At 41.6% G+C, this 15324-nt stretch overlaps 1 protein-coding gene across 1 annotated transcript; it reads right to left on the bottom strand.

Annotated features, from left to right (window-relative positions):
• Positions 1-3342: 3342 nt before the first annotated feature.
• Positions 3343-13278, bottom strand: mfap3l (microfibril associated protein 3 like). The gene is made up of 3 exons (XM_080451224.1): positions 13120-13278; positions 10088-10504; positions 3343-5843 (listed from the first exon to the last, which is right to left on the bottom strand). Exons 2-3 carry the CDS (start codon positions 10362-10364, stop codon positions 4786-4788), a joined length of 1335 nt encoding a protein of 444 aa, XP_080307350.1. The 5' UTR covers positions 10365-10504; positions 13120-13278; the 3' UTR covers positions 3343-4785.
• Positions 13279-15324: the final 2046 nt, after the last annotated feature.

The raw sequence follows: 15324 nt of genomic DNA, 5'->3' as shown, positions 1-15324 counted from the left end.
CAGAACAATTCCCCCAATGAATGTCATAGCTCACCTCTGTGAACATAGAGATGTACTTCTTTGAGTGCTTATAATGTTAACAATTCAAAAGTCCATATGAGCTCCAGTCAAAATAAAGCATCTTGGTATAACAGTACTGAGCTACCACGGCTTGCTGAAAATTAACCACTGAAGGAGCCAACAGCCATACACAGTGGCTATTTTGCTCTTACGTCATACTAAGAATATGACGAAAGAGCAAACGGCCAGTTCTTGTAAACTAGTGTGATGTCGGTTGGAAATGCATGCCTCTTCAGAATGGGCTGGTTCGTCATCAACAGTACTCTACTGCACTTCTTTGGTTCCTCAGCAATATACCCGTCAAAAGTGAAGGTGATGGGCACTCGGCACATGGGTAAAAACCAGCCCACCAGTGTGGAGTGTAGGGGTTTTAATCCACCTGACCCTGGTGCATGTCTATATACGAACACAATTAGTCCTTAAAAGGGGGAGGGAGGGTGATATTTTTCACTGCATGTACTCATGCGGAGGGCGGCATCTGTCAGTGGGGACTTATAAGACATTTTTAATACCAAATTGGCCAAATTGTCAAATATTACGTAAGAAATAGGCAGACTTTGTGATCGATCGCCAAGTTCACAACGCCTCGCGAACCGAGTCAAAGTGCTTGTCAGGGTGGGGTTGTCCCCAGTTCAAATATGATTATTTTGGGGGGTCGTGGCCTGAAAAGTTTGGGAACCCTTGCAGTAGGGTAGGCGACACTAGCAGTGGCAACACAAAAATGGGTGGGGAGGAATTCAACAGCATAACATCAGGCATGCCCAAATATGGATAGGCTATGCCTGATGTCAAGTTGATGACATCACCAACATGACATCAGGCATATCCATATTTGGGCGCGGATAGACAGACAACGTGATTTGTGTTAATATGTGTTGAATGGAAGAAATGCCAGCCAGGATCTGACACGAATTGTCAACAATATTCATGTAGTTATGTGAGGACTGAAGTCCTTTTTGTTCATTATGAATTAAAACTTCACAATCAGTATTGTTTGTTTAATTCTCATCAATGTTATTCTGTACCCATTATCACCAGTTATCAGACTTGCACCTTAATTAGGGAGCATATATATGTTCCCCAGGTTGGATCCAGTTGCTTACGACAGCTAGAATTTCACTGCTAGTGGTGGTTCCGGATGGCATAGATAAAGGTAAAACAAAACATAGAGGTAAAACAAAACACATCCACCACTGCATAAGCCCATGCAGGATCACTTCCTGACCGAGCACTCCAATGAACACAATTGGCAATGTTGCTTTTTGCACGTGGTCTACAGTCACTCTCCCTATAGCCCCCAGCAGTAGACCTGGCCAATTGGCAATGACTAAATTGTGAGAAAAAAAATCTAAAAAAGGAACACAAAGCTGCCCCTCCGTCCCTCTGGGTGGGCAGCTCCTCTCCTCTTGCTGTGACCTTTCCGTGGTTGGAGAGGCTTGAGTGATTCAATAACCCTGCTGTGTACTATGGCAGTGGTGTTTAAACTGGACTGTTAGTATGTGATTAGTATGTAACTAGAAGGTACTGTTCCTGAAGAAACAGTGTGGGATCGCTAAGAATGTTGATGGTATTGAGTATTGATAGTGTTAGTAGAGTTAAAGGTTTGAAAGGTTTAAAGGTTTTAAAGGTTTTAAAGGTTCTAAAGTTTTGAAAGGTTCTAAAGGTTTGAAAGGTTTAAGAGGTTTGAAAGGTTTGAAAGGTTTGAAAGGTTTAAGAGGTTCTAAAGGTTTGAAAGGTTCTAAAGCTTTGAATGGTTCTAAAGGTTTGAAAGGTTTGAAAGGTTTAAGAGGTTCTAAAGGTTTGAAAGGTTTAAGAGGTTCTAAAGGTTTGAAAGGTTCTAAAGGTTTGAAAGGTTTGAAAGGTTTGAAAGGTTTGAAAGGTTTGAAAGGTTTAAGAGGTTCTAAAGGTTTAAGAGGTTCTAAAGGTTTGAAAGGTTCTAAAGGGTATTTACTTTAAATTATTTTAGTCACTTTATTTACTTTAAAGTATTTTTTACTAATTTTTACAACTTTTAAGTATTTTTACTATTTTTTTCAACTTTTAAGTATTTTTACTCATGTTGAGTACTTTTACGTATTTTTACTCAGTATAAGTACTCTTAAGTATTTTTAATCAAGGTACTTACTTTAAAGTATTTTTAGTCACTTTATTTACTTTAAAGTAGCTTTTACTAATTTTTACAACTTTTAAGTATTTTTACTCTTTTTATCAACTTTTAAGTATTTTTACTATTTTTTTCAACTTTTAAGTATTTTTACTCATTTTGAGTACTTTTAAGTATTTTTACTCAATATAAGTACTCTTAAGTATTTTTACTCAAGGTATTTACTTTAAAGTATTTTTAGTCACTTTATTTACTTTAAAGTAGCTTTTACAAATTTTTACAACTTTTAAGTATTTTTACTCTTTTTATCAACTTTTAAGTATTTTTACTATTTAAAAAGTGAAATATCTCTAAAAGTACAAATTATTTCAAAAAATTCTAATGGTAGCCAATATGTCCTAAGTAGGCTGAACGTTATAGAGTTGGAACGGAGTTTCTATCTAAAAGTATGAATTTCTCCATTGAAATGAATGGGAGTTTTTTAGAAGTAAAAAGTGAAATATCTCTAAAAGTACAAATTATTTCAAAAATTCAAATGGTAGCCGACATGTCCTGAGTAGGCCGAACGTTGAAGAGTTGGAACGGAGTTTGTAGCTAAAAGTATGAAGGACTAGTTAGGGGCCAAAAAACGGTGTTGACAATAACAGTAGTGTGATCGCTTTAGCGATCCCACAATTATTAGCCTACTTCCCAGGGAGAGAAAAAAAAAAGCCTGTTACGTAAATTATTGCTTATAAGTAGCACACTGCAGATTCAAGTACACAAGCCTGCCTTACTTACCGTAGATGAACTTTTTGACATCCCTGTGATGGGTATGTCACACAGTACTGAGATAGGTTTGATGTCACAGGGTCTGACAGGCCGTGTCAGGCCCCTCACAATGAGTCACTCACTTACTCACAATTTCTTATGTTTTTATCCTCCTATAATTTGACAAACCTCTGCAGTGGTGTAGTGGTGAGGCCAAAATTGGTTCTGCCCGTTTCTCCTCAGTGGCTGGAGCAATTGATCTGAATTTGCACACAGCCATTGACCATTACCAAAATGTTAAAATATGGAGTTAAGAGGTTTCTGCCCGACAGCAACGATATGGTAGCAAGCAAGCACAACACTGATCACATGATATTCACACACAGACCATTTTTATATGATTAAACAAAGCAATGGAAACCACGGTAACACAGCTGTTTGTTTTTATTCCACTACAAAAAGAGGCACCATGTAAAGCAGAACAATGTCCAGTTTCTCTCCATCTCCCCCCCCACGACACTGACTGGGCTGGTTAGCCAAGCAGAGGAAGGGGAGGAGGGAGAAAAAAAAGTCCTTTTAGTCTTTACGACTAGTGTGAAACACACATCTCTCCCCCGTCACATGCAGCAGAATGCATGGTATTATGTACTGCCTCTGCAAAAGCAAGTAGATCAGGCTTTCAAGGGAATTAAAACGGGAAACATGAAATATGAGGACATCATCAAGGGAGGGAATGTAGCCTTGTGTTGTAGCCTGGTACATACCCAAATTCACTTTTTTTGTATTTTACCAATCTTTTAGACTCTAGCTGGGCTGGCAAATGATGGATGATGATGACCTGTCATAGTGGCTGGTAGATAAACCAGCCACAGGATAAATTTGACAGCATTTGGTAGGCAACTGGTGTTCCATTTCCCAGCCTGGACGGGATGTAGAAAAGTACAGGGACATCTTTCATAGGGGAACATAATGTGGACCAGAAGAAGACAAAAGACTGAATAAGATAAAGAAAACGGCAAAAAAAGAAATTAGCTGTGCACGGTTCGGAATTACACCACAATGGGTCACAATAATATAATAATACTCTCAAAATATTTCAAAGTAAATGGTAAATAAATGTGAGCAACAGTGGCTAATGTATGCCATAATAAGGTGAAGGTTACTATCATTTGACCCAAATACATACATAGATTTACCTGGTTTGTTAGATTTTTGTATAGGTAGGTCTTATAATCATGACATGATCGTGGACCATCTACTTTCAAATCAGGCTTAATTTTTTCCCCAGTCCAGCATGCATCTTTTTAAGGTAAGCAGATCCTTTTTACAATAAGAGCGGATGGGTTGTAACAGCAGTTGAATAGGAACTGTTGCGAAAACGAAATAAAGTGACTTGGCTTTCATTTTCCAGAAATGGAATGAAGACCAGGTTGAGGCAGATAACTGATTGTATAAACCCTAGTACTGTAATAAACTAAACTGGCAAAAGTAGTTAAGGAAAAGTGTGAAGGAACTCACTAAATAATAGTCTGTCTTATGCAAAATACCAATGGATAGAAGGGCCCCTTTTACAATTCATTGCGTTTTACATAATATGATCGTGATTACCCCCTTTCAACTGTACATTCAAAGATGAAAGTATGAGAACGGCTGATTTATTCTCCGTAGGCCAACCTACGCAAGAGCTACTGTAACAGGAGATCGCTCCATTCAGAAAGAGTTACCAGTTAAATAATATTTTAAAGCAAAATAACGACTAGGTCTTTGACCTTTATTTTGTATTTTCCCCCGACAAAAGAAATGCATAGCAGGACGATTGACCGTCGTTCCAGGGTTGGTAGTCGTGATCGTAGTTTTGATTATTTTGTTCGTTACACATGGCTCTCGTATATGACCTGGCAAGGGGGAGGTTTGTCGGCCGCCTCCGGCTCTAGCTCTGGCTCCACCTGTTTGGAACCTTGTCCTTCCTCTTCCTCCTCCCCCCCCTCTTTCTTCTTCTCCTCCTCCTCCTCCTCCTGCTCCTCCTCCTCCTTCTTCTTCTCCTCCTCCTCCTTCTTCTCCTCTTCCTCCTCCTCCTCTTCTTTCTGCATGGGTTCCTCCTGGAGATGTAGCGGGGCCATGGGTGGAGGGGAGGATGGTTCGGCCTCGAGCTGAGATGGGGCATCTACCGGTATGCTGCTGTACTCACCGACGGCCAGTGGGAGGTGCACTGACACCTGGATGTTGATCTGCTGGGGCTGCTCGTGCAGCGACGAGTTATCTGAATCAGCTGCGGGTGACTCACTGCGCTCGCTTTCCCTCTCGCGCTCCCTCTCTCTCTCCTGCAGGATCGTGAAGACGTCCCCGGCTCCTTGGATGCTGGCCATCCTGCCGCCGCACGGCAGGTCGAGGTGGCCCTCGGGGATGTGCCTCACGAAGGTGTGCCTCATCTCCTCGACGCCCACCACCTCCAGGATCTCCTCCATGAGGGTGCGGCAGTTCATGATGAGCGGCGGCAGCGGGATGCTGCGTGCCAGCTCCTCGATGTAGCGCGCAAACTCCATGGTCTTAAACTGCGTGACCTTCGCCAGCTCCAGCGTCTTGGCCGAGGTGATGATGGGGATGCGCTTGGCGATCTCGAAGGCCTTCTGCAGCTTCTCGGCGCCCTCGGTGCGGAAGAAGTCCTGGATGGCCTGCTCCGTCTTCTTCAGGTGGCTGCTCATCATGCAGAGGCGCGTAATGTTGAGCGCCATGATGATGGTGAAGGTGATCAGGCACACCACCACGTAGTAGATGCCCATGTCGCCGTTCAGGAAGACCACGCGCAGTGTCACCGTGCAGTTGGAGCTGCCGTGCATGTTGGTCGCCATGCACGTGTACTTGCCGCGGTCGGCGAACTCGATGTCGGTGATGTTGAGCTCGCCGTTCTCCAACAGCCACCACTTTTCACCTGAGAAAACAGAGATGGAAGACATGAGTACCAGGACACCTTCACCTTTAAGTCTAGTCACCAGCCAAATGCTGGTAAATGTGTCTATTAGCCATGTGGATTCTAAATTTGTCAAGTTTTAACTTTGCAATCCACAAAAGATTTGTCTTCTGCCCTTTAGATAACTTGATGTGGATTCATTCACTTGCGCTATGACTCAATTCTAATGCCTACCAAAGTACTTAGGCTAAGTGTAAGTTCATAACACATGTAAGCCTACGTATGTGACTGCAGGGGAAACAGACCAATGTTAGTACGCTGCTGTTTTTGTGTGTGCAGCTATTCTGATAAACTTGCTTACACTGTGCTTCTGCACACACACACAGGTCATAACTCAGTTTATTTATGGAATATGACAACTTCGTGGAAATGGATTATGTTTTTGGCTCGCAGCTGTTACATGAAAGAAAGGGAAAAAAGGCCTAGAAGCCAAGCTACAAGGTAACATCCAGTGAGTGTTTCTATTGAATGGTGTCTCACCTCTGAGCTGAACCTGCCTGCTGGTTCTGTCAACCGTTAACTCTGAAATGTACCGTTGTTGGAGCTCTTTGAGATTAATGCCGTTTCACTGTGTGTATACTTCAGGGTAAGTGGTGGTATAATGGAGAAACATTAAACATTTGAAGGCATTTAGCGTCAACATTTAAACCAATCCAGAGCGAGGAATGCAAACCTCTCTTAATCATACGCGGATACAAACATGTAAGGAGGTGTGTACTACAAGCAGTTGTGTTCATTTTTACGATGAGAAAGAGTGTGGTTTTCATGAGGACAAGAGGAGTTTAAACTGAGGAACACAGGCAGTGACCCTGTTCATCCTTCCATGCAGGGTTTAATATTTAAACAGGTGAAGTGGCCGCAAGCACCAAGCAGTGGACGGGTCAACGGGAGGTAGCTTAAGGATTTATATGTGAGCTTGTAGATCTGCACATTTCTGATTGGCTTTTGCACAGGGCAGATATGACAAATACCTAAATAAATATACAAAGAAATGACTGACATATATAATAACTTTATACTTTAAAAAAAACTAAATTAATAGTGGAAATAGCTGATCTACAAGCTCACAATGTGTTGCGATGCAACGCGTTGTGAGCTTGTATATCAGCTATTTCTGAAGATTTTTGAAAATATATATGTCCAAAACTGTTACGTTTCAGGATTCAAATTAAAAAACTGCAAAAGCAGCAGATCTACAAGCTCGAAACGTGGCGCGAAGCTTGCAGATCTGCTACTTTTGATGCTTTTGTGTGACGCTATAATGTGATCAAGTAGGGCATTCATTTACGAAGAAGCACAAAAAGTTAGAATATTGAGATAAGAGGTTTCTGCCTGACATCAACGATATATGATCAGTTGAGCAGCCCTGGGTGAGACATAAACTGGATTTCAAGAGGAAGTGGTCACATGATGCACCACCCGACCAGAGGCAGGAATTAAACACTGGGCCTGAGTGTGCGTGCCACAGCAGGTTGATACTAGCACAGTTTGCACAGCTGTGTGTGCAGTGCACATTAGTGAGTGAACGTCTGCTTATTGTGGCCACAGATACGCATTCCAAAATAAGCTAACAAATGGCTCACTAATAATGCCCTTCTGTCTGATCCTATCCGAAAGGTACAGGGCGATGCAGTTGTGTGTGGGTGTGAGTAGGCGGTATAGGCGCTTGCACCGCCTCAGTTATAATAATAACCGTGTGGCTTCTCTTGCTCGATGGCAGGTTTCGGCAGGCCAGCTCAAACTGGCTCAGCCCACAGGCTGCAGGTCTCCTGACGTTAAAGGCGACGAAAAAGGTAATCTGTGGAAAATCTACCAGATGTACACCCTGGGCTATAAATTAATCTGCTTTAACAGTGGGTGGTTGGGGTGTGGGGCGCCAATTGATACCAGTACAAAGTGCTGCTTGAAAAGCAGCATGAGATGCATTCTATTTATATAATGCAGCGTTCACACTAGCAGGGACAAAAGCGAAGCCATTCTCAATGGAAGCCAGCGTGATGAAGAAACAACACCCGTCACTTGCACCTTTTGACGGCCATTACAAAAGCTACAAAATAAAGTTGAGCCGGCTTCAACTTCAGCTTTTTTCAGAGCTTAAAATCACACAGTAAAGCGTCAATCAATCATCTGTTTTTGTTTCACCATTTCCACTCCCCTTCTCGCTCCACACAATTCCTGCTTGTAATAGAAGAAAAAATATTCCTGTCAGCCAGTTCCGTTCTTTTTAATCCAAGCCTTTATAGTTTCCTGTATATTTTTATCTCTCGTTGCAGTGAGACACAGCAAGCTTATAGGGCAAAAGCAGCATGCGAAAGTGAGGCTGACAAGGCTTGGTCGTTGTGTAGCTTTTGTCGCTGCCAATTTCAAAGCAGCATAAGGTGTTACTGAAAGTTTATTTCTGGACGTGTGGAATATTGTGAAGCTAAGTCAACGAAACATCTGGGTTGGAAGCCTGTCTCAGCCACCCGCTCTCCTCTTTTAAAACCAGGAAAGCATCCGTGTCCATTTTAGATTTTAGCGTTGGCTGTTCAAAAATAGCAGATGTACAAGCGCTGCAAGCTTGCACGTCTGTTATTTTTGAAAAATCTTGAATAATTTTGCAGTACGAAAACGTTTGAGAACTACCGATTTATAAAGGCATTTGTAGAATCCGCCTCAGGTCTTAATGGGTTTAAGCAAGAGTTCCATAAATCAGAGTATCAGACTGTGAGTATTGGTACATTTTATTGTGCTGTGCCATACAATTTCCCCAGTTACATAACCAGCCATGTTGGAACATGAACTCCAACGTTGCGTAACACGAGCGGTCTTGGTTTGACGTTGAGTGAGCATCCTATTGTGATCAAATCTTTTTGCGATATTAAGTGTGATTCCGTTTATTCCCCGGCACTCAGCACTGCATTGCGCCCGCCGCCCACACCACCATTTAACCCTCTAGACATAATCAACACGGTCAATGAAAACTGCAGTCGTCACCACTAGAACATGACTGCCCCTCTAGATATAATCTCCTCACAGCGTGGCAGAACAGATGGTGTTCGAAGACGATCCGTTTGAGAGCAGGCGGGACTTTGATGGCCTACTAGGACTACTACTAGACTATATTACAACAATAAATAAAAGATAATCCCAAATTAAGCACTTTGGATGGAAGTCTCAACAGCAGAATGTTGCCCTTTTTGTTAGCATTTTATCATGGGATGTTATCTGTGATTGAATGTGTGACGTTTTGTTGGTTTATCCGTCACTGCTTATAAAGGTGCTGCTTGTACGTACATAAGCAGTGACAAATAAACCTTTTTGATTCCAACTTATTACAGCGGGGTGGCTTTAGTCCTCAAAAGGTCACACATATCAATCACACGTTAACATACAATGATAAAATGCTAACCAATTAGGGCTGCCACGATTAGGAAATTTTACCTGACCACACAAATAATTGCGATTAACGATTTAATGCGTTTCTGTTGTTGAACATATGAATAAAAATTAGAACACATTGCACACACAAATACAGCAGCGTACTAATATTGGTCTGTTTCCCCTGCAGTCACATACGTAGGCTTACATGTGTTATGAACTTACACTTAGCCTAAGTACTTTGGTAGGCATTAGAATTGAGTCATAGTGCCAGTGAATGAATCCACATCAAGTTATCTAAAGGGCAGAAGACAAAGCTCACAAATTAAAATTTGTGAGCTTGTATATCAGCTATTTCTGAAGATTTTTGAAAATATATATATTTCAACATGGAATTATGACAATTATGCAAAAATAATTGCGATTAAACGATTATGTAATAGGATAAAGGATAATTCCTTTTAACAGGTCGTTCATGAAAGTCCTTGCGGTCTTGTTTCCAATGAGAACCTGTGAGCAATTAGGGGTTAAGAGTCTTGCTCAGGGACAAATTTCATTTCATCGACACATATGCTGGGATGGCCTGGAATCGAACCTGGAGCAACCAGGGCCTCTGGCTCCCTAGGCGGGTTCACTAACCACTCAGCTATGGCCACCCCGGCCATAGCTGTAATAATTGTGACAGGCATATAACCAACAGGGAAACATTCTGCTTTTGGTTCAGGTACAGTAGGTGTTAAATAATGGAGTCACAGAATGAGAGTGTAGCATTGTTGCCGTGACCCAAGAGAGAGACTTGGGTTTCAAGTGACACCGAGAGGAGAACGCAATGAGTTGTAACTTACTCGTCTCTGTGTCCAACCTGGCTCCGTGAGAGTTGAACCATTGTATGTCCGGGTACGGGTCTCCGGTGACATTGCAATCAATCAGCGCAGCGGCCCCCTCCCGGGCGATGATCTGGCTTACTTTAGAGTGCACCGCAGGGACAAATCCGCCATCTGCCATGGCGGTGCCATTTTCCGTGCGGTTTCCATCCGAACCCAGTGAGAAGGCCCCTGCGGTATGATGAGTGGCAAGGAGGGACACGAGGATCCAAAAACAGCATTTGCCAGCCCTGTGCATTGTTCTGTCTGTCTGTCGGTGTGTCACCCAGAGGGATGAGAGTTTGTCATTCCACTGACTACCTCCGGACAGTGCTGCTGATGATGATGATGGTGATGGAAGGCAATTTGGTACTCAGCTGTGTGGCTTGAAACATGTCACTGAAAATGAAAAACAATGTTGCACGTTTATTGGCAAATGGTGATTGAATAATCAAGGTAAAATAAATACATATAATATCGTGATAAAAAAACGCTCCCAATTATCGTATCATAGAGATTTTAATTTATCGTGAAATTGTCCTTCATACACTAGGATGAATTGGCTTTTGTTGAGCTGCAAATTCAGCACCACTTAAACCCTTCTTATACTTGATAAAACGGAAAGAGCGCATTTGGTTCTTATTTCACTCTACACAAATCTATTCGTGTGAGCTTGTAGATCGACTATTATTGGCGAACGTTACCACCAGAATAGCAGAAAGAGGATGCTGGGGGCTCAAGTGGTTAACAAAAGTGGCATTTTAAGTTTTACGAATATTTTGATTATCGCGATTATATCGTTAATCGCAACTATTTTTGCCACAATAACCGTGATGTTCTGCATAGCAGTGTATATCTGTCTGTCATTTAATGTCACTATGAATTCATTGAATTGAGTACAAAATGACCCCATTTGAAACAAGCCATTAGGCTTTCATTGGCTTTTTAATCCTATTTAGTTGATCTTGTATTCAAACTGTACTTCTAAATTAAGTATTCAATCAATCAAAACATGTAATTTTCATATCATCCCATCCCTCATAAAACATGGAATTTATATGCACTTTTCTAAATACTGAGACAAACTGACTCTTGTAGATCTAATTTTCACATTCTTGCAGATGATTTACCCCCCCCACCCCATCCCATCAAAACAGCCTTTGTTTTTATGCTGCATGCAAACAACACATTCACACTAGTACAGCATAAATTTTACCACCAACACTATGGGCGCGTTCGAAAATACAGCACTGAGCGCACTGGCCAATACAAACTAATAGGCGAGTGTGCTCCGGTGCGTAATTTCCGAACGCACCCATAGAATCTTCATGTTGTCGGTCAACATGTATGGACATTCCATGAGGAAATAGGTCTACGTTTTCATTCACATTTCATGTAGCTATACGACAACACCTCCTTTGTTTAGTCTTAAATGTCAATGGGGTTCGGTTGTTGCAATGCACTCCACATTATTGTACAATATTACCTTAAACTTTGAAATAGATGCCGTGTTACCGTTATAGCCTGCATCTATTATTTATTGTTATTTGATCTGTAACAATTGACCTGAAATAACAGTACTCTAGACCACTAAGTGACAAAATAACGGAGCTAGTGGGGCTCCGTCTATTCCCTGGAACGGCACCCTTATTGGATTTTTTTTGCAATTCTATGATATATAGAAGAGCACAAACATTATGACGAATTTGTAAGTACTCTAATAAATAAATAAATATAAAATTGACTTTTGTCCTAATTTGGATCCATTCAGTTCACTAAAAAGCTAAACCGCAGTCAGACCAGACTATAGCTTGGACCGTATCGGGAGTTTTTTTTCTCTTCTCCATAACGGTGTCGGTGTTGCACAGAAACAGGTGACCTGTCGAATTATGACTCCAGATGGTGCAATTTCGTCAGATTACCAGTGGTGGAAAACGTACTCAACAACAGTCTCAACACTGCAATGTAGAAATACTCTGTTACAAGTAAAAGTCCGGAATTCAAAATACTTTGAGTAAAAGTACAAAAGTATTGGTATCCAAATGTACTTAAAGTACCAAAAGTAGAACATACTCATTATGCAGAATGTCTCACAATTTTTCAAATGTATAAACATCAGTACAATAATTGCCTCTGAGGTGTAGCGAAGTAGAAGTAAAAGTACAGAACATTGGAAATACTCAAGTAAAGTAAAGAATACCTAAACATTTTACTTAAAAACAGGACTTGAGTAAATGTACTCAGTTACTTTACACCACTGCTCCCGATGGTGCAATTCCGTCAGATTACCATAGCTGTCAACATCCTATTGTCGACACCACACAGCATCATGTTAAAAAGCTGAAAAGGTTAAATAAATAGCCTGTACATTTCCAAGTGGAAACAATGTCCAGCCTTTTGCAAGCTGATCTAACACGTTATGATTGCCAGTGTGCGATCAAAATGTGTGACTCGTCTGCAGTGGTGTAAAGTAACTAAGTACATTTACTCAAATACTGTACTTGGTACATTTTTTAAGGTATATTTTTACTGGAGTATTTCCAATTTTTGATACTGTCCCTAAAGTAAAATATGCGAGAACCTTTTCCACCCCTGCTTCTCTGTAACTACAACAGCCTCCGTCCTTTTTTAGGTTTGGATTCGTCGAAAATGCCAAATCTGCTTCGTCTAGAGTCGCCGATTATGATGGGTCACCAATCACGGTGTGACAGTGGCCTGTTCCGCGCACTGTAGCTTTACAACCGGTTTATTTACTATCACTCACTAACATGTATTAAAACCCACAAAGAACGCCAGTCAACCCAACCTAACCAATGACATGTAGTAATAGTTAATATTACTTGTTATATTAAAATACTGCATAATGGGGGGGAGGGGGGGGCTAACGTTAGCCAGGTTAGCCTGACCTCAGATGACGTTTTTAAACGGATCGTTTTCCTATTAATGTCTCTTGGTTGGTCGTAGTGTGTGTAGACGCACGCAGAAACGCGGTATAATGTTGACTTAATACTCACAACAGCGCGATTCCTCATGTTTATTACAAACAGGATCATAAATCCATCAAAGATGTCGACGCGTTTCTTCTCCCAGTCCCACTCACTGCACTACTCTCTGCTCCCCACCGGGTCCGCACTCCGCTGAGCGTCGACGTTGCATCCTCCACTGCGTGTGCGTGCGTGCGTGCGCGCGCGCGCGTGTGTGTGTGTGTGTGTCTAACAGCAGTGATTCTCAAAAGTGGGGTCCAAGTTCAACCGCCAGCTAAAGCACTGATAGTTAGGACTTAGGAACCAAATAGGTCTGTCTGCGTCAGACACTCATAGAGTGTTATTGTCATAGAGTTAAAAGGTTATTGTAGGCCTACAGCCTACTACAGCAGATGGACCCAAATGGATGGGGTGGGGTCCATATGGCCTGATGATGCATAGCAAACTGGGGGTCCTTGAAATTAAAACGTTTGAGAACCACTGGTCTGCAGTCAGAGTCCACTATAGTGTGTGCATTCTGCAAACACACACACACACACACACCCGCACGCACACGCACACGCACACGCACACACACACACACACACACACACACACACGCACGCACGCACGCACGCACACACACACACACACACACACACACACACACACACACACACACAGTCAAAACCAGAAACATAACATTTAACAATGTGTAAAATAATAAAAATAAAATAAAAACACTGATTAGCCTTACATTTGAACATTTTAACCTAACATTTGTACTTCCATGTACTGTTGTTCTCATGTCTTACTAAATAAAGTACATCAATCAATCAATCAACATTATTACAAAGGGAAATAATAGAAGAAGATTAATAGGAGACATTGCTATATTGATTGTATTATCTTACTTTTGCTACACACTGGCTGTGATGTTGCATACTTTGTAACTTTACACACAAGTTTCCTTGTACACGTGAACTGCAACTGCATGGTCCAAGTTTGCCAGTCGCCATTATCCACGGACCACCACTTCAAAGAATAATGCATGACAGACAAAGTGTGTTTAACACACTTGCACAGGGTAATAATGGTTTATTAATTTTGTGTAGCAGGGGAACCATTCATGCACTTAAGAAATGGTAGATAATGTGCTCTCTGGCCTGTGCTAAATGGAAGGACTTTGCATTCATTATCAATTAACACAAATCTGGGATATTATATTGTACACCACAACAGACTGCCTTGCTGTGGGGAGACAGAGACAAACAAAATACAGGTTAACAGGACCCCAATTAAAGAACTGATATTGCAAAAAGAAATGAAAATGGACATCCCTGATGAAGGATAGTGCTCTAGCTCAGTGGTTCACAACCTTTTCAGGCCGTGACCCCCCAAAATAATCATATTGGAACTGGGGACCGCCCACCCTGACAAGCACTTGGAATGTAGAAGCTGTCTGAGGCAATACATTTTGTTTGACTCGGTTCCACAAATAAATATTGTGAAAATAACCCATCTACAAGCTCACAATGCCTCACAACACGAGGCATTGTGAGCTTGTATATCGGCTATTTTCAAAATGTTTGCCTCTTTGTTATATTATTTGACAATTTGGCCAATGTTTGACCAGTTCTTATATGTATAGCTTGTTGATTACTTTTGATGTCTTTTTCATTTTTTTTAGGAAGGTCTTAAAGGTCCTTGAATTGTCACTTCACTGTCAACTGGGGACCCCCCAAAACATCTTATGGGGATCCACAAGAACCACTGCTCTAGCAAGCTTAACACTGGTCATTCAACAGAGTGGATTATTATTGATTGACCTTGGAGCCAGTTAAAGCCTGAAAGGGCCCTCAGCAAACAGATAATAACCGTGTTGATTACCCAGTAAACACATCCTATCAGATAAGAACCTGGTTAGTCACAGAAAATAGTTTGTGCGCATGCGTGCACAGATGCACTGCTGCCGTATAGCATGGGGTGAAAGGTTAGGAAGTTTCCAAGGGCCCTTAAAAAATGTATTTGGGGAATTCTGGGAGGGTTCAGTGTTTTTATGTTGTCTAGGAGGTCAGTGGTTCTCAAACCTTTTCACATCGAGGACCCCCAAGTTAATATTCATTTGGCCCTACAGACCCCCCATCTGAAAATAGTTTGTGCCAGGGACCCCCATACAAGATGTGTTGTAAATTGTTTTTTTAAATGGCATTGCGACACATTGTGAGCTTGTAGATCGGCTATTTCCCAATCTCA

Source organism: Gymnoscopelus braueri (genome assembly GCF_963280865.1).
Source record: "Gymnoscopelus braueri genome assembly, chromosome: 15".
Taxonomy (NCBI): domain Eukaryota; kingdom Metazoa; phylum Chordata; class Actinopteri; order Myctophiformes; family Myctophidae; genus Gymnoscopelus; species Gymnoscopelus braueri.
This window is presented reverse-complemented; position numbering and strand designations above follow the sequence as displayed.

Coding starts and splice junctions, on each gene's coding strand:
- mfap3l (XM_080451224.1), bottom strand. CDS start 10,364: ATGCACAGGGCTGGCAAATGCTGTTTTTGGATCCTCGTGTCCCTCCTT. Junction 5,844..10,087: donor CAGGTTGGACACAGAGACGA/GTAAGTTACAAC, acceptor CTGTTTTCTCAG/GTGAAAAGTGGTGGCTGTTG.